The following is a 20337-nucleotide window of genomic DNA, read 5'->3' as shown; positions in this document are numbered from 1 at the left end:
CACAAACTTGTACACCCAAGTCCATAATCACATTATTCACAGCAGTCACAAAGCGGGAACAACGCAAATATCAATCAGCTGATAAACAGAACGTGGCAGATCCGTACAACGGAATACTGTTCAATGACCTAGGGGAATGAAGTCCCCATATGCACGACAGCATGGATGAACCCTGGAAACATGCCAAGTTAAAGAAGCCAGATGCAAAAGACCATGTTGTGCATGATTCCATTTACATGAAATGTCCAGGGAACAGAAAGGAGTTCAGTGGTGGCTAGGGGAGAAGAAAGTATAGAGTGTCTTTTTGGAGTAATGCACGTTTTCTAGAATTTAGAATTTCTCCTCTCTGCTCATCCCGAGAGGCCCATCTCTTAAGGCCCAGCCCTGCCTTCTCCATGGGCTTTCCTGGGTCACCCCCTCATGTCTCCATCATGCACCCAAGTACCAGCCGAGGTCTGTGCTGGGCCCTGAGCCCCAAGCTTGCTGAGCCTAAGGCCTTCTGGGCTCCCCCTCGATGGAGGAGGAGGGCAGGGAAAAGGATTAAAGGAGATAGTTCACGTAAGCATATAGTAGTGTGCCCAGCATATCATAAGCACTCAAACACTGCCAGGGGGATATACGTGAGAAATCTGCCCACATGGTAAATGTTTTGAGCTACAGAGGAAACTCAGAATCATAGAATTTTAGAGCTGGAGCACAGAGCATAAAGATCACCTCTTCGATGGGCAGGTAAGAAAAAAAACTCAGGGAGAAAGGACCCTCCAGAATCCTGCTTCCGTCTCCATTTGTCCCAGCACCAGGCATGGTGGCCGGTATCGGCTCACCTGGGGCTGCTGGTTAGTGACGGAGCCAGGGCCAGAACCCCGGCTTCCAGATGTCCCAGTCAGAGCCTGTTTCAATATATAACGGTCTCCTGGTCATTTATACCAGCAATATCAAGAAACTGGAAATGCACATGGGTTTAAGATACGGTCCATCTCTGATGCACCTGTGCATCATCCTCCTTACTGGAGGCTTTTCGCAAGGTGGGGGGGCTGGGATCTGGTGGAGCCAGCACTGGTCTTTCGATGGGATGGTGGCAGGAACAGGGTCCTTGTCATCACGAGAGAAGGAAGAACACATAAAAGGGAACTTCATGAAACATCCCTGCAGATGACAGCATCCCATGAAATCTGTAGCAGGAGACTGAGGCTAAGGAAAGCTTGAAGGGCAACATCTCCATGGAAGGCTACAGGTTCAAGATGGCAGTGACAGTCCACTTATGCTGACATCGTCCTGCATTTAACTTTCCAGACCTTCCGCAAGTTCGGTACCAGTTTAAAGGAGTATTTACTGAGCACCAAGCCAACAGCTTGGGAAGTAGAAGAATCCTATAAAGCAGAGACCCAAATTTCACAATTTAATGGCACACTCCCGTCGGTACTCCACACATCAGTATTTCAGGGGTATTCAAAAAAGTCCTAGAAGCTGTGTTAGGCAACACATATGGGCTTTCTCATATTCCAACCCAGCGTAGGCCCCAGCTCATCCCTTCCTGCAATCAGACATGCCTCACAGCATGTCATCGTGATATAAATATAAACATTTGAGGTCTCGGCATATTAGTATATTACAACATCTGGGAAAAGGAGCAAGATGGTGCTAGGGGCACCATAACTATTCCAGAACCTGGGGGTTAGATCTGGGCGACTTAGTTCACTCAAAGGCGGTTTCCACAACCTTATTACGTAGCATGCTTGGGTTGCAAGGTGATGTGACTGGGGGGTTGTAAAACATGCAGGGACCATCCCATCCCCTTGGGGCTATCTGCCATTTGATCTCCCCCAGGACATGGGTAGGATCAGTGGCAATAAGTGCAGGCATTTTCTGTGCGAAACTAGGTAAGTGCAGATGTATTGCTCACTGAGCATCCCTCAGTTTGAGGACCTCTGCTATTCTTTGCATATTAAGGTAACTTGTAGGATTTCCGTAGGTCAAACGCCTAATTTCACCAAGCCTTAAGTCTGGTCCTGTGCAGAAATATCTCACAGAGAGGAGCACATAGAAGGTTATGATGGTTAACGCTGAAGACCAGCATCAAATGCTGGTTCGAATTATGAGTAGATCTTCTGTATCAAGATTTCACACTAAAACAGAGGAAACAAAATACTTCCTCCTAACCTCACTCTTAGGTATTATCAGTTAACAGTTTTTAAGCCTTCAATTTGAGAGTCCAAAGTAATTGCATACCACAAGTCAAGAGTTTTATACCACACATTAGCTAGCCAGATGGGTTACAAAGCAGTTAAACAACTCTGTGTGCGCACACATGGGCATACGTGGAGTCAACACACGCATTCTGTAAAGTTCCATTTGCACTCTGCACTTGTCGCTGATCACAAACACACCAGTCATCAGAAGCTCCTGACTTCCATTTCTTACCGCAGTGATGTACATGCAAATAAAGGTTGTGGTTCTTTAACTCCATGGTCTGGGTTTGCAGTTCAGTCTAAAATTAGTACCAACTAATGACCTTAAGACCAAAGATCATCTCGGATAAGCAGCTTAAGTCCATCCTCACTGTGACTGACATCAGCTGGTGACGACACCATAGCACTAGGAAAAGCTACCATATTCCTGAATAAGACACGCCCCAATCCCTGCCGTAGGCCCTTATTGTCAGCCAAGTGGCTTGGGAGTTCACCCCAGTGAGAGTTTCAGGTGCCAACAGGTGACAATTCAGTTCCTATTTCAGCATTTTTGGAACTAGATCAACAACTTTTGTCCACACATGGTATTTCAAAATCATAAATACTGCCTTTCTCAAGGGGGAAGTAATTAGGCTGTCAGAGGAATAAAGATGACTCCGATAGGATTTTAAAAATCTGTGGCTAAAATGTGCATGTGCCAACATCATAAAAATGATAAACTCATTATTTCCATGTGCTTTCAAAGACCAGGAAGTAAATATTAGTAAATATTGTCAAGCAACTAGATGGACTGGTTTGTTCATTCACTCACCAATACTTAACTGACTGCCACACATCCAACAAATAAATACTGTGCTTGGAGCTGGGAACACAAAAATGAATAAAACCAAACAGAGCCTCTTAAGTATCATGGAGTTTATGATCTAGCATGGAAGGTGAACTCTCATCAATTAACCCCATAATTAAAAGTTTAATGACAAAAAGATGATTTCCTCAAGGAAATAAACAACAGATGCACATGACCGAATCAGGGCCCCAGGGTAGAAATCAGGAAAGGCTTCTCTTAGAAAGTGATGTTGGAGCTGGTGGGTCATTCGGGGGGCGGGGGGGGGGGTGGTGGTGGTGGTTAGGAAAGCATGTTAGCAAAATATCTGCATGTTCAGGGAACTGATATAATGCCAGTACAGTTTTCGTACACATCCCGAGGGGGAAGCAAGAAGGACCAGCTCATGCAAAATCCTCTATTGATGATTTGGGTCTTTATCCTAAAAGCAATGTGAAGCCATTAAGGTTTTTTTTTTTTTTTTTTTTGGGGGGGGGTTTTAAATAAGAGCAGCTAACATTTATTGAGCACTTAGAATATACCAAGCATAAAATTCATTCAGTTCTCCCAGTGACCACTTGGTATGACATCCCATTTTACAGATGGGGAAACACAGGCTCAGAGCCCAAGATCACAGAGGTGGTCAGTGGCAAAGCTACGAATCGCATCCAGATGGCCTGGCTCCAGAGCCCACACAATGGGTCACAGAGGGGAGCAATGACCAGGGATCTTTTGGAAAGATCACTCTGGCTGCAGCATAACAGAGAGCCTGAAGTCCACTGCACAGGAAGCTCTAGAGCAGTAAAGAGACAGAAGAGCCTATCACCTAGCGGATCCCTGGGATGTAAGGTACTACAGGACATGCACTGAGCTAAGGTCAGGAGACCTCTTAGATCCGACTCCACCACTTAATTAGCTGTGTGACCCATGGCAAACCTCAATCTTACTAGATTTAAAATTTCTCATCTGTAAAAATGAGGGAATTGAAAAAGGAGATTCCTTTAAGTCTGACCTAGACTCCGACATGTTCTCCTATCTGTAGTCTCTCTCTCCCCTTTCCTAGGTGCCTTCCCTTCAACACGTAGCTGTTCAAGTTCTTTCCTTGCAGGACCATCTCCCCATCCAGCTGGCTATCCCTATGCCACGCCCCCCCCATCTCAGGCAAGGCACCCGTGGACACCGCCCTGGGTCATCCCTTCTCAACCCCAATTCCCTCTCCCCGCCATGCCGTGGTCTACCCCACACACTGCCTAAACCGACCCTGAGAGTGACTTCTGGGGACCCTACTTGCCAAATCTGGTGGCTGGAAGTGGCCCAGCTTCACTCTCAGTCCGACTTGTCCTTGGTGAAGGACCCAAGTCCCTTCTGGGAGGCCCTCTTCCCTGACTCGGCAGCTCTGCTTCCCTCCCACAGCTCTTTCCCGGCACCTCCCATGGGCCCATCCTCCTGCCTGTCTCCCCGCAGTGCTGCCGTTTCCCAGGACAGCATCCTCATCATTTACCTTTTCTAACCCTCGTTCCCTGGACAGTCTCCTTCACACCTATGGCTTCAATTACCCCCTTCAAGCCTGTCTCTCTAGTCTTGAGGTTCTTCCACAATTACGATCTGCAGTTCCAACTATCTGCTCCTTATCTTCCTCCCTGTGTTCCACTGGAAACTCCAAATTTGACATGGCCTATATGGCCCTCACCCACCAACTGCCCAAATTTGTATTAGAGAGCCTGCCAACACCCTACTTCTTATCCCCACATCCCCAAGTTCTGTCCACAGTCAAGTTCCAGCAGTCCTGAATCACCAGAATGCTGCTGCCCTATTCAGGCCTCCCAGATCACTGCAGGTGCTTAGAACCTGAGGGTCCAGCTCCAGACACACCTTCGTCCCAACATATCCTACCCACCAGCCAGAGTCTTCTCCAAATACAAACCTTATCCAGCAACTCCTTGTGTAAAGACTCGTGAGTCCTCATGGTCTATGGCAGAAAGCCACCATCACACATAGTGAGAACACAGGGAGCGGCAAAACCAGAAGTGAGTGGGGGGCGCGGAGACACAGCCTGGGCATAGGAAGGACGGGGGGGGGGGGGGGGGGGGGGGCTGATGCCAGAGGCACACATGACGAAGGGTCAAGTGCCCAGTCAGACTGCAGCGGAGAAACTCCCACAGGGAAAGAACCAGAGGCTAAAGGCAGGTTTGCATTTTAAAGACATCAGTGATTCATCCAGTCGGTTGTTTCTAAACACAATACTGACTAAATTGTAATTCACATACTTTCTAAAATGGATTTCCAAGACGTTCGAGTCAGGGGTAGTAGTTACCACATGCATGATGATACGGTTTCAGGAGTCTAATTTACAGAAATCATTAATACTGGCTTTTTCTCTGAAAAAATCTATTAACTTCTAAGGTCAAGAGAATGTATTAAAGCTGCACACGGAACTTTGAAACCAGATTCAGCAGTAAGAAGACTTTAAAATTGAAGCCCCTTTCTCTTGTTTCAATCAGAAGCTCCTCCCCGGGCCCTGTGCTAGAATTTGGGAAAGAACACAACCCAAGTTTAATCTGGAGAATTTGCGTTTTATCTTAAAAGCTAGGTTTTAATTATAGGTCTTGGCTATTGAGACTGCATTTGAAAATGATAGGATATCTGGGGTGGAGAGGGAGAGGAGTTTGCTGAGACATCAACTCTAAGAAAAAGCACGAATAGAACAAACAAGAAATACTGATGGCTGTACCACCTACCCCATCTACCCACTGGGACATGGGGCCTGGGCTAGACAGGGACCTCCTGGTCTCAGCAGGGTCCCAACCATAGACCAACCTGAAGTCTCAATGAAAAGTAGTTACGTGAAGCTCTTGCTTGACTGACAATTCATGCAGAAGAATGAACGTATGAGAATGTGTTTTCCTTAACTAACTCCAGTTGCACTTTAGAGGCCCTGGGAAGTCTATTTATGAGCTGAGTGACCAATAATGCACAACTCCAGCTCCTCTGGGGGCAGTGCTGGGAAGCAGCATCCACAGGGGCCTTTCTGAAAATCTGCTCCCTCCTATCAGGAAGGGATATGATACCTTCAAACAAACCAAGCACTTGCCTGATACTCTTTGTCACTTATGTGGTACTGCCTGCTATTCAAGGCTATGGATAGATTTTTAAAAGCCGGAAGCAAATCTATTTGAAGAGGGATTAAAAGAAGTATGAAAACGCTTTTTACAGACCATTCGATAGTTTAAGAAAAATGTCAATTGCAGCTATATACATATACATAGCTGTTACCTTGGAAATCATGTCTGTTCACTTCTGTAAGAACACAAAACACCTTTCCTTTAGAACAGACACACGAAACTAAAATAAAGACATGCTCGAAGAACCATTTGATTGGAATCTCTTGCCCAGAACCTTATCTATGAAACCTGGCTGCAGACCTAATAAAAAATACACTTCCTTTTCGGGCAGTTCTTTCACATGGGTACTGCTGCCCTTCGGGGGAAAAAAGCTCCAATTTTTAGGTACAAAATATTTTGTTTAAAGGGGTTTTAAATGGGCTTTGGAGGAAAAGTCTCAGCACTTTTCTTTTCTTTTGTTGTTAAAGACAAAGTTGGACTTTCCTGTATTGGAAAGGGGATGATATGGTTTTACCGACTAAAAAGTTCTTATGTGGTTACTATTCTAAATATTTTTGGAAGTTTTTTTTAACTACCAACGCCAACTGATCTTAAATAGGAAGCACTTCAAACGCCCTTGAAAGTGTTATATTGTATGTCAATTATATCTCAAAGCTGTTATATGAAAAATAGGTTTAAAAATACTTTTTAAATTGGAGTATGATTAACAGCAGCATATTAGTTTCAGGTGTACAATATAAGGATTCAACACTTCTATCCGTTACTCAGTGTTCATCATTAAGTGTCTCCCTGATCCTTTATTTCATCCCTCCCCTCACCCATCCACTGAAGAGAGACGCTATTTGCAAGTGATATGGGAACCCAACATCAAAAATAATCAGGTTTAAAAAATTTAAAGAGGGGCACCTGGGTGGCTCAGTTGGTTAAGCAGCTGCCTTCGGCTCAGGTCATGATCCCAGGGTCCTGGGATCGAGCCCCACGTCAGGCTCCCTGCTCAGTGGAGAGTCTGCTTCTCCCTCTCCTTGCCTCTCTGCCTACTTGTGCTGTCAAATAAATAATAAAATCTTTAAAAAAAAAAAAAAAATTTAAAGATTCAGAGGGCCCGAACAGTTTCCCAAAGGACACACAGATGGTAAATGGACACATGAAAAGATGCTCAATATCACCAATCGTCAGGGAACTGCAAATCAAAACCACAATGAGGTATCATCTTACACCTGTGAGAATGGCTAAACTAAAAAACCCAAGAAATAACAAGTATCGGCGAGGAAGAGGACAAAAGCGAGCCCTCACGTACTGTTGGTAGAAATGCAAACTGGTGCAGCCACTGTGGAAAACAGCATGGAGGTTCCTCAAAAAATTAAAAATAAAATTACCACATGCTGTAGTAATTCCACTACTGGGTATTCACCCATAGAAAATGGAAACACGAAATGGAAAAAAATACGTTTTAAAAAAGCAAATGTATTTGCTCAAAGTGGAATGTGTCTGTGGCCCACAAAGACCACACGAGTGCGGAAACAACAGACACACATACAGTGTCATTCCTCGAGGAGTTGAAGTCAAGCCGAAGTCGGAGGAAGGAGACCCAGAGCACACGCATCTGGGCCTTGTCTGAGGTACGCCATTGTGACTCTCGGACCTCAGGGACTGCTACGGCCCAGGCTAGGTGGCCTTGGGCCAATACGGTCTCCTCGACCTCTGTACCAGATTGGTCTTGAGATCCCCTCTGCTGGGATGAGTGGAGACCCAGCCTCAGGACTGCCTGCCTGGGAACCACCACCCAGGATGGTCCTGGCCGCCCAACGCTTACTGACAAACTCCACATCCGTTGCTTGTCACTCTGACCTACACGCAGTGCTGCCCTGGCATAGGAAATCTTAAATATGTGCTCCTTTCGGGATTCTTTTTTTGGGTAAAATATTGTTTTTATAACAAACACGGAGAAGGAGAAACCTCCACTTTTAGTACCTACAACAAATCAGTCTGTTAAGGACTTAAAGTCGTGTTTTAAAGAGGCATTTCCTAAGTCTCTATTTATAGCTCTCCAATAGCTGAGAAAGCAATTAGCTACGTGATAACCTCTTAGTATAACTGGCTTTCCTAATTACATTCTCATTAACACTTTTATTTCACTGCTCTTGGTGGGAGTGCTTTAAACATCCCTTTGGCTGGTAGGCTACATGGGAGTCTTCCATCCCATACAGCTTAATTATTCACAATGATTTCTTAATTTCTTATCAGGGGTGTCACACAAAAGAAAAAAGCTAATAGGTGTCCCATAAAATAAAAATGCTTTAAGTAAAATTATGAATTTACATATAGGATTTGAGATTTATCTATGCTCAGGGAGATGAAAAACACCACAAGAAATGGGCACTAACTCCAAGCCCCAGGGCCTTGTATCTTTCTAGGTCTTTATTTTACACTCCAATATGGAGTTGGAAACATAAACCTCATAGGACTGCTGTAAAAACAAAGTTTTACAGACGATACAAGCTCAGTGAACAATGAGCTTCAAAAACGCTACCATGACAGGTGCTGCCAGACAAGTCCATCTGTCCGAAGGATTTAAAGCACGGTGAGAACCATTCTTTGATTTATAGCTGCAGTCTGGGTCGGGTCCGTCTGCGGGTTTACAGGGACCTGGTTTCGATCTTTGCTTTTTACCTTCTGGGATTGTCTGCAATGGGCTCAGGGTGGAGAGTTCTCAGCCATCCTCCTACTAGGGTCTGGTAGACCTGGAGGCCCCTCCTGGTTCATCTCTGAATGCTGTGAGAGGCTGGGATGGGACTGCAGGTTGGCAAGAAGGTCACTGGTTCTTAAAAAGATTAGCTGGTAAAGGGGAAAGCTAGTGTGTGGCAGGTGGGTAGGGAAGAGAAGGACCATTATCTTTTAAGAGTAGATCCCAGACCTATCTTACAGTCCCAATTTAGGAATATCTACAGACTTTTAATGTGCATACTCTTTGAACCATCCACTTCACTTGTAAAAATTTACCTGACTGATGTAATTGCACAAGCGAAGATCTATGCAAAGGGCATTCATTACGGCCTTATTTCAATTAGCAAAATATCAACTGTTTAAAAAAAGAGATACATAGTCGTGTGGAAAGACAGCAAAGATCTAAGTGAAAAGTCAGAGAGAACTATGTATAATGTGATTCATTTCAAATCTTACAAAGATGTACCAATATGCTTGCGTATGCAGAATGGTACCTGATGAAAAGGTGGGTCAAGGAATGGCAGAGAATGCTTTTAAAGCTATTTAAATTGATGAGTCTGTATTCATGTCTAATAAAAACCCAGGACCTCCAACCTAAAATGATACCCCTGTACAGAAAAGAGCTAACACAGCAAGCTTGAGACTGCTACTCCTGGAAAGGCCTTGGCTGGGGCCTGGGAACTTGGATTTGGGGAGGGTTTTCACCAGACTCTGGTAAGAATGGTTCACTGGGTCCGAATGGTTTATGCAAACAATATGGTTTACGCTGAACGCCTTCCTTCTGAGAGTCTGGAATTTTGGTACATGCTAGGCAAAGGGTGCCTGTGTAACTGACTCCCCATAAAAGCTCTGAGCCTTGGCTCAGACAAGCTGCCCTGGCCGATACTTCACATGACAACACCGTGCTGTGGGAATGAAGCACAGTGGTGCCGCGCCTTTCCCAGTGGCTCCCCTCCTGGGAGCGTGGGCCTGGTTTCCCCTGGACTTCACCCCATGCACTGTTCCTTTTGTTGGCTGCTTTGTAGCCTTTTGGTCTAATAAGTCACAGCCTCAAGTGTAACTATCTGCTCAGAGGTCTTGGACTTGTCTTAGCAAATAATTGAATTTGGAGGTGGCCTTGGGGACTCCCAACAAATTTTTTTTTTTTTTTTTCCATACTACCTTCTTGACCTTCACAGCATTACCAAAATCCACGGGACTGTAAGATCCAGGAGGTTAACTATATGTATTCATTATCACTACATAACACACAAATACCCAACAAAGGGGAAAAAATGTCAGTTACTAATCTGGAGAGATTCCTCTTTTACTTTTTAAGATTCCGGAGAGACACTCAAAACAAAAATCAATACACCGGCAGAACCAGACACTCTCTCCCTCACCCACCCCTCCCTTGTGCTCTTACCTGAAAAGAGGAACTTAGAACAAGACAGTGAAGTTTCTCAGCCTCTGAGGCCACTGTGTCACTCACAGAGGAGGCCACAGGGCTCTAAGCATCTAAGAAACGAGGCAATGTGCTCCAAGAGCTCGCGCCATCCACTTCCTCTCTCCCACCTCCCCTTTTGAAGAATGCAAAAAGTCCTATGACCCACCATGAATGACAGTGCCACAGACTTGGCAAGCTGAGGGGTTAACCTTGTGCTGAATCCCAAAGTGATACTCACATTTACCCAGATTTCCCTCCAGGGCGCCTCATTCCCAGGTGTTGCAGATCTCCTGAGAGGACCCTGAGCCGCCCATATGCTGGTACTGACTCAAAGCCGCCCTAAACCCATCACCTGGGGCCATGGGATTTAACGGGCTGTACTCGCCCTTCTGTCCTTGGGTCCATTGTGCCAGGTGTATTTTCTCCATTCCGGCATCTTGCCCTATTACATTCATCTGAAGCTTATCACCAAGAGCCATCAATCTGCAATTTCTAGTGTTATCAGGCCCCTGCAGCCATTTCGGGAGCAGGAGGTCTGGGAGAAAGCCTCGCAAATCCCGGAGAGTCCCTTTCGGGGTTTTCTTGGAAGGGCTGCCGCCGGCAGAAGCACGAGCATCGGTGTGTCGGCCCTCGGGAACCATGGTGCCCAGAACCCCACCCCCCCCCCAACCGGGCCCTCTCCCCAGGCCTCCCCTCATTCCAGCAACCGTGTGAAGACCTGCCACGGACAGCCCATTAGGCTGTAAGCGCCTACAGGGCAGAAGCGGTCTTACCCACCTTTGCCTGCTGCTGGCTGTGTCTGGGCCAATGCCCACAACACAGGCGCTTACTGTTTGTTTACTGAATTGGTGCCTTGTTTCCTCTGCCTGTAGAATGGACACAATCTTTCTATTATGCTCATGAGAAGGAAATAAATTCTGGAGATAAATCTATTTTGGACACTATTAAGTGTCCCTCAAATCCTACCCTCTGTTCCACTGAACTTTTTGCTTATAGGGAGGTTCTGTAGGTAAATGTACAGATGCCAGGATTTGAGGGCATCCAAGTAATCCTACCACCTGCAGGTAAGAGAGGACGACAAATGACTGCCAGTAACGTTTTCCTTGCTACACTCACTGCTGTCCCCACTCCTGACGGTCACCTTTCTCGTGCCCCCACCCCTCACAATGTCATTCTATTAACTGGTATCTTCCCCAGTTGCCCCTGTCCTTCACCATCTCCTGCTTTCTTCCCCCCATGGGGCCATCCTCAAATGTTTTCAGATGGAAATAACGTACAAGCCCCTTCACATTCGCCCTGCCTGGCATCTCTGCCTTCCCCCACGCTCTGGGGTGGGGCCGACGCCACCCACACCCAGGGCTGCTGGGTCCTGCTGTGGACGTTTGTGCTCTAACACCCCACCCCTGATGCCCTTTACCTTGCTGGCCTTCAGGATGTTGATCTGCTCTTCATACACCGTGTCTCTGTTTTTCTCCAGAAAACCATCTGAAAGGTACTCCACCTGGGGCCCCAGAGGGAAACAAAAACAGGAGTTAAGTGCTTCAACCTGCCCAGGCGCCTTCCACAGCTACCTGAGCACCTGAGTCCTTTCATCTCATCCATACAGTGTTTTCTGACGAGTGGTGAGTAGCTGGGAAACCCACAGATTCCCCATTTAGAACGCAAACCCAAGAGGTGATCAGGATTTATATAGAGGAAATTGAGTATTCATTTTGTGGAAAAACATTATTTTAAAAAAGGGGTTCCCTAAGATGACCTAAGGCCTCCTTTGGGTGCTGAAAAGGCTATCAAATTTTGTTTTTGAAGATTTTAATTTGAGAGAGTGCGCACGTGAGCTTGTGTACATAGGGAGAGGGAGAGAGAAAAATCTCAGACTCCACACTGAGGACGGAGCCAGACTCGGGGCTTGATCTCACAGCCCTGAGATCATGACCTGAGCTGAAAGCAAGAGTCAGATGCTTAACTGACTGAGCCACCCAGGTGCCCCTGGAGTCTGCATTTTAAGGAGACCCCAGGTGATTTATGTGCAGATTAAAATCTGGAAAGCATGGGCTAAGGCAAACAGAAGAGAAATCCATGCAGGAAAATTCTGTGTTCACCAGGTCCCAGGAGAGGAGTCACCCAAAGAAGAGCGCCATTCTGTTCTCATGCTTGCTTTCTCTCTCCGGGGTAGACTCACAACTGTTTTACGTGCTCCTGTCCTCCCAGGAGACCCTCAATAAATATTTGTCGAGCACATGATTGGGGAGCTGTAGCCCCCCTTCCCACCACCTGGGGCTCTGCCAACGTAGTGACAGTTTGATGTATCACAGAGGGCATGTGGGAGGGAAAGAGAGGGTAGACAAAGACCCTAAGAGACTTTCAGGCCACTTGAATTCAAGAGAGACCACTCCCTCTTAGCCCTGAATCTCTGTAGGGTGGGGCTCACAGAGCACCCAAGCCCACGGAGAGACTCACCTTATCAGCAAAGTGGACGACAATGAAGGCCGTGTTGGACATGCGGGGTTTCTGGAAGTGTTGGCTGCCAGAGTGCCGATCATAGAGCTTCTGAGCCCAATTCTGGTCAGTTCCTTTGGGAACCTGCAGAAACACGTAAGAGGACAGAGTGCTCTGTGAAGAGGAAAAAGCAAGCAGAGAGCCATGGCAGAGGGAGATGGAGTCCACCAGTAAGTCGAACTCACGGGGCTGGACCCTAGCTAGACAAGGAAAACAAGATTTGGCCACAAACGCTTTGGATCCCGCACAGCCTACTCTCAACCCCGCTGGGTAGGCTGGCTCCAGTGGTGTCCCTAGGAATGCGCTGAGCCTCAAAGAATCTTCTGGTTGACAGAGGCTGATAGGGTTAGAGGAGCATCAGTTTAGAGCCCAAGGTCACAGTAGCTGCGTCAGAAGGAATCTGAAAAGGTGTCTTCCCTCCAGGTGGGCCCGTGACTTCAGCGTCATGACTGCCATGCCCACCACTAGCTCCACGCTCCTGCTCACTCAGCCCAATGCCCGCAGCAGGAAAGCCCACCCTCTGTGCTCATCGAAACACCACTGTCCAGGCTCAGCTCAAGTCTGCCCTCTTCTCTGAAGGCTTTCCTGGCAACTCTTGATCTCACTTGGAATTCCTCACAATTAAGCTCTTACAACATATGCACTAATACAGTCCATCACTGGGTTTTGTGTATTGCTTCATTGCTACAAAGTGTAAGCTCATTGGGCTCAAGGAATTTTGAGGGCTTATTTATTTATTTATTTATTTTACCTGCCCCTCAAGGAACTTGGAATTGGGTTCTGGGCACACGCTGGGTATTAAGGACCTAGTGAATGAGCTATGCAGTACTTTCTCTGCCCTCCCCAAGTTTAAATTTAGAAGTTTCACTGCATTGGGGCGCCTGGGTGGCTCAGATGGTTAAGCGTCTGCCTTCGGCTCAGGTCATGATCCCAGGATCCTGGGATCGAGCCCCGCATCGGGCTCCCTGCTCAGCAGGGAGCCTGCTTCTCCCTCTCCCTCTGCCTCTCTCCCTGCTCATGCTCTCTCTCTCTTTCTGTATCTCTGTGTCTCAAATGAATAAATAAAAAAATCTTTAAAAAAAAAAAAGTTTCACTGCATTAAGCATTCTGAAGGGCAGCCCCTTTCAGTACCTTCAGAGCTGGCTTCAAAAGTGAAGCAGCAACTTACTTTGTTGAAAATACAACACAGAGTCACTGTAACCACCGTTCAAATTGTCCAGGATGATGGTCCTCCTCCAGGGGGGAGGTGTGCCCTCCGCTGTCATCCCTGAAGACCACTGCACACAGCCGTTCCTCAGTTATGCCTCACAACTGGGCCTGCCCTTTATTACTTTATATTGTACATTTGGACGAGGCAGGGTTGAAGGTGACCCTTACAACAGCCGTGTAAGAAGGGTTTTGTTTAGTAAACCAACAAAATCTGTGGCATAAGAAAAATGCCTACACACTTAAGAACAAATTTCTAAGTAAGCAAACCAGATTTTTCTCCATATTCAATTTAGTGTGACCATTATTGAATACCCAGTGCTAAGTGCTGTAGGTAATTCAAGAAACGAAAACTTTTTCTTGACAGAGGCTATTAATTGTGTTGAGCAGACAAAATACACTGGATTCTCAGCACTCTTATGTACACTGTTTTCTTTGGTCTTCAAGCATTCTGTGTTTAGAAACGGCAGGTACAGGGGAAGGAAAGGATCAGCCGCGTAGGGCTGTTGGAGTTGAGGCCAGAGGACAGGAACCCAGCAGACCCACCAGTGGCAGAACCGGGGCAGACAGAACAGGAAAGGTAGGATGTGAAGACAAGACTCACTTAGGTCAACACACTTGCCAGCTTCCAAACTCATCTTGTCCTGACAATGAGAAACTGGACTTCTGTTAGTAGACTTCGTAATCCTACATCTTCCCTAATTCAGCCTGGCATGAATCAGTGACCAAAGCAGGAAAACGACATGTACCCATATTTCCTGACAAGGGCATTGTTTCTTAACCACCACCCTCAGCCTTCTTTGAGGCTCAATGGAAAGTAAGGGCCAGTAGGAATTAACAATTAAGATTCTCATATAATATTAACAGCGAATGCCCACGGCACTTATTATTGGTCAGTTTTCCATAATTTTAGATATATAGACTCATTTAATCCTCACAAGAATCCTATCAGCTAGGCACTATGTTTATACAGTTTTACTGATGAAAAAAATGGACACAGAGAGGTTCGGTAACTTGCCCAAGGTCACACAGCTGGGAAGCAGCAGAGCTGGGGTTCAAACTGGGCCAGGTTGGCTCCTGGAGCATATGCTCCCTGCTACTGTGCTTTCCTGCCTGACAAGAGGTTTAAAAGCAGCCACGAAGATGGGGTTAGATGGAAGGCACTTATCTCCAAAAAAGATTCGAACCAAGCATAGGAAGAAGAAAGCAAATCTTGTATTTTGATAAAATCTGGGTTGTGGTATCAGTAGCTCTGGAATGTGCTGAATCAAATCCTTTAAAAAATACTACACGTGGCCTTCCTCTCTTCTCAAAATAACATGAAGAGGAGCCTGGATCCTAGCTCTGTCCTCATCTACGTGGGGACTGTCCCTCAGAGACTCAGTTCCCCCGACCTGCAGCGTTGGCCACTGGTTGAATCAAAAAGTGCAGGTTTGAATGCACATGAAATGCCCAGAATAGGCCAATCTTTAAAGACAGCAAAAAGAGAGGCTGCCTAGGGTGGTGGGGAGAGGGGGAGTGACTGTGGGGGAGGGGCTCTGCAGGAAGGGGGTGGGGAGTGAGTGCAGGGGCAGGGGAGAGTGACTGCTAATGGGTTCAGCTATTGTGGCACGACTCTGAACAGACTGCTAACCAGCGATTGTAGATTTTCAATGAGTGAATTTTATGGTATGTTAATTGCATCGCAATAAAGCTGTTAAAACGCATTAATGCCTGATTTTACTCTTTGTTATTGAAATTATAAAATTAAAATAAGGAAGAGGGCGAGTCCTCAGTCTCCCCAAGCCCCTCTCCCCCAACAGCCTGCATTATAAGCCCAGGGGCTCAGGGGCTCGGTGGCACCAGGGAGACGGTGCCCTCTCAGACTCCTTCCTTCGCTCCTGGCTGCCACCCCCAATGCCTGTTCCAGGATTTTACTTTTCCACCCTCGCAAAACGCCCCTCTGTGCGCTCAGCAAAACACCAATTCCAGACCAACACCTGGGTGTCTGAGACCACATGTCACACCTGGGTGTCTGAGACCACATGTCAACTCCTCTCTCCTTCATCAAGTCCTGCTGGTCATTTAGTATCATTATTACTGCCAAAAAAAAAAATGCCATCACGTTTCACCGTGAGCGGGCATCTCTGTGGATGAGGACACTGCCCAGATCTAAGCGGGGAGCTGGCCTCAACGACTCCCCTCTCTCCAGGGCTGGTCTCTGAGCTTCCCTGTTGACAGGACAGTCATTCCCCTCCTGGCCTCTCTCTCTCCCAGTGTCCAAGCCGCCCCTTCTTGCACAGGACGCATTTCCTCGAGGGTGCCAACCAAGCGGGAAATCCGAGGCCTGCTTTACATCCAGAAACTCCCGAGCATCCACAGCTGCCAGCCCCTCCTCCCTACACTTCTCCCCACCTGGGGCCTGTGCACTCACCCCTGCCTCCTGCGGACACGTCCACCTGCCTTTCCTTTCACCAGCCTCCTGTCACAGTCATGCCTGCCATGGGGGAGGGGGTCAAACCTACCACCTCTGCTACCTCACCTCATCTCCCCACTAAGTCGCAGAAGCTAGGCTGCTGCCCAGACAGCTCCCCGACCAAATTCTCGGACCCACAGGCTTGCTGCCAAAGGCGGGGGCCCCCGGAGCCCCTGTGCACCTCCCAGCAGCCCTTTGTCTTCCCTGCCTGGACCACATGAGGAAGCCTCCATCTCTCTTCTCTACCTCGCTTCCACATGGCAGTCAGCGACGTCCATGAGAAATTATTCACATCCGATCACCCCTGTCCCTGCCTCCCAGCCCCGAGTCCCTGGAGCCTTCAGAGTCAAGTCCAAACGCCCTCTCTGGACAGAGCCTCCCATTTTGATGGTTCTTGCTTTACCAGCTTCACCTGCCACCACCACGGGGTCTGGACAGTCCGGGCCGCTTCAAGTTCTCTCGGTGTGACACTCCCGTTGCGCAGAACGGCACCCCCACTTCCAACCTCTCTGCTTCAACGGCCCTTTGGGGGAGGCTTCTCCCCACAACACTTTCTCCTCAGTCACCTGGTCCTGAGCTTTCCCACTCTGTCACCGTGGGGATGGCTGCAGCGCTTGCCTGAGCCCTCGAGGTGCGCTGCGTGAAGGGCAGGGACCCAGGCCGTCACCCAGGAACGCGGGGTTTGCCGGGCAGGGGCACGAGCAGAGGTGCGAAGGCCCCTTCACCTCCCTCCCTCTCCGGTTTCAACCTGTTCACGAGCACATAGGACAAGGAGACCTCCGGGGCAACGGACCATGAACCCTTGAGCTTAATACCGAGTAAAGTCTCCTGCGAGCGGGCTGGACCCAGGCGAGGAAGCAGAAGGGCCTTCCGGATCCTGCCCCTCCGCTGCCTCAACAGCGAGGTGCAGAAGGTCGGCCCCCGCTGCTGGCTCTTCAGGCCGGCTCCCTAAGGCAAAGGAATCCTACTCACCCAGGGCAGAGCCTGCCTCCTGCCTTGGGACTGCCCTGTGGGTCCCCAACACCCACTCCCCAAACTGAGAGCGTCTGTAGTGCTACTCGCAAGCATTGCTTCCAGGGGCCACGGTATCGCTTTCAGAAAATCCCTGCTGATGCCAACCTGTCACTTCCGAGGAACCACACGCTGACCTCGCCTGTCCCATCAGCCCTAACTCGTGGTTTCCTCCGAGAGCGAGGGCAGAGAACGCCCGGTCTGAATGTGGGGTACGTCGTGCAGCAGCCTTAGAGAACACGGGGGACGGGAGAGGTTAAGAGCAGCCTGGAAATAAACATTTCCTGTAAGCAAACACCCTGTGTCCTGCCCCCTTGGTTACTGACGGAGCGGCTGTGGTTCGCGGCGTGGACGGGGGCTGACTACAGATCCAGGACTATAAAAAGGCTTTTCCACCTGAAGGAGCCCTGGGTGGTTTAACTCCTGCTCCATGAGCACTGCTGCAGCTGCAGGCACCCATCACGGGCTCCGGGGCCACCCCGCCTCCATATTTCTAATTTAAATCCCAGCTCACTGGCTCTGCCTGCCGCTGTGTGTCTTCTCCAGGAAAAGTGATTTTCCCAGTGGCTGCTTTTATAGCACGAATCTAATCCTTCACGTGGCTTTGTGTCCCGTCACATGGGGGTCACAGAACCCAATTCTTCACGGTGCAGTCCCCATTCTTTGTTCTCATTCTGCAGCGTGCGTCTGAGCCGCAGCGGAGGAAAGGAACTCCGTCTGAGGCAGCGCTGCAGTCCCACAGGACAGTCCTGAGGGCCACCACGTCGCCTAGGTATGGCCAACTCCGGGGGACCCCCTCCCCCGCTCAGGCTCAGAGCCAGGGCGCTTCCAAAGGGTGCAGCAGGCTTCCCTATTTTGTAGCGTTGGGCTCATTGCAGTAGGATCTCCCTACAGGAAAACATACCCTTTTAAGGCGTAGAAGGCCATGAGGTCTGACAAAGGTCCCGCCTCCTGTTGGTTCACCCTCTATCTGCTCCGAGCCGCTGTATCACATCACACTGAATCACTCTCAACTGCCAGAGCACTTAGCTCTGGGAGGAAAAGGCTCCACACCGGGGTTTTGTAGTCCTCCTTAATGAGGTGCTCGCGTTGCCCACCACTCCACTGTCCCGCTGAGGATCTCCCACCACCCTGGGAAGCACCGGCTCCCCAAGCCCGTAGGACTCCGGTTTCCCCTGGCTGGCTTGCCTCCCACCCTCAGGACAGCAGTCTGACCTCCCTGCACCTGTGTTCCTACCACTCTGACTTGACATTCCTGGGACCTGTTCCCTTGGGCAGTGGCACCCCTCAGATCCTCAAACCATAAGCCAAAGCAAACCCACCCCACGTGGTCCTTGATTGTCTGCTAAAGGCAGGATAAATCACTGGAAATCAATTAGGCAGCTGCTTGATTCACAGAATCCATCATCCTGAAGCATTAGGCATTTTTCTAAGAGGTGTGTGTACACAAGGAAGGGGAGACCATGCCCCGGGGCTTTATGTGACAGCGCTTAGAAGAGCTAAGGTAGAGCAGTGCAAGATAAACCACCTACTTCGTGTGCCTCCTCAGAGCCTCATCGGGTCTTAAGCTTCACCCCTGGGGAGGGGACTGAGGAGCTGGAGTCCTGGAGCCAGGGCCCGGGGTGGACACAGGACACGGTGGTGCTTTTGGGGCTGGGGTGTGGGGCGGGAGGAGAAGGTTGCCGATAGGAGCACGCATGACACTGGAGGAGGGGAGCAGGGCCCCGCTGAGCATCAAAGCGGGCTGTTGGCAGTGGACGCTGAACCCAGAGAGTGAGTGAATGGGGACCACAGGGCACGGGGAGGGGAACACCACTCAAGAGTTGGGGCCATGATTTCGGTCATTTAGCCAGCTGTGCTCAATGCAGGGACCAGTGTCCTATCAGCTTTATTGCTACCTCAACAAGCTGAGCACGCCTAGGCACACGCCTGCCACACTGAGGAATGAGCCCTGCCCGGAGCTGACTCAGGACAAAGCCCACAGCTCTAAAGCAATGCTAAAAACTGTGAGGAATGAAGATGCACAAGACTGTGGATTTCAGCATATTTCACTCCCTCTTCTACTGTTCCATTAACCATTCCTTTCCACTGTCAAAGACAATGAAATAGGAGTACCCTCCGAGAAGGGAGGCACCTCCTTCTCCAAACCATCAAGCCTCACTCAGCCCTTCACAGGCAAGATGTGGGAGGCCAGAAAATAAGAGCAACTGGGTTTTTTTCCTTGCAATACCCAGAATCGTGTGGTTTATACACGTTTCGATGTGAGTTTCCACTGCTGGAGGAATGTACCCTCTTATCAGCAACCACCAAACTGGGTGAAATGCTGAAGATCATCGGATCCAACCCCTACTAATTCATAGAGCAGGAAATGGAAGGCCAAAGAAGTTAGGTGATCAATAAAACCCAGATCCTCGGGGCACCTGGGTGGCTCAGTCAGTCAGGCGTCTGCCTTTGGCTCAGGTCGTGGTCTCGGGGCCCTGGGATCGAGCCCCGATTGATTGGGCTCCCTGCTCAGTCGGGGGCCTGCTTCTCTCCCTCCCTCTGCCCCTACCCCCCCCGCCCCCCGCTCATGCTCTCTCTCTCAAGTATACAGATCTTAAAATAAAACCCAGATCCTCCTGCCCCACATTTCCAAGGCTGCCTGGCTCTCCCCATGCTGGCCATTCAGGACATTCCTGTCCTACAAAGTAGAATCCACAAAAACCTAGATGGGGGGAACCTATGGACCTCATCTGCCACCAAGCTTGCAGCTCAATCACTCATCATGCATCTGGCATGACAAACATGCCCCTGGGCTCTTGATCTTCACTCTCTGGGGATGCCTGTCTAGAAGTTGGGGTCTTTCTCTCAGTACCTAGGATATCTGGGGCACCAAATCCACACCA

At 48.8% G+C, this 20337-nt stretch overlaps 1 protein-coding gene across 1 annotated transcript in view; it reads right to left on the bottom strand.

The window, feature by feature from the left end:
• The window catches only part of MYO5B (myosin VB), a 335388-nt gene that overhangs the window by 90010 nt on the left and 225041 nt on the right, over positions 1–20337 (bottom strand). The window contains exons 14-15 of the mRNA XM_044920870.1: positions 12742–12864; positions 11702–11785 (exon numbers count right to left, since the gene is read on the bottom strand). Coding sequence (XP_044776805.1) covers positions 11702–11785; positions 12742–12864 — 207 coding nt within the window. The remainder of the gene's footprint in view (positions 1–11701; positions 11786–12741; positions 12865–20337) is intronic.

The sequence above is a fragment of the Neomonachus schauinslandi genome, chromosome 14 (genome assembly GCF_002201575.2).
Source record: "Neomonachus schauinslandi chromosome 14, ASM220157v2, whole genome shotgun sequence".
Classification (NCBI taxonomy): domain Eukaryota; kingdom Metazoa; phylum Chordata; class Mammalia; order Carnivora; family Phocidae; genus Neomonachus; species Neomonachus schauinslandi.
This window is presented reverse-complemented; position numbering and strand designations above follow the sequence as displayed.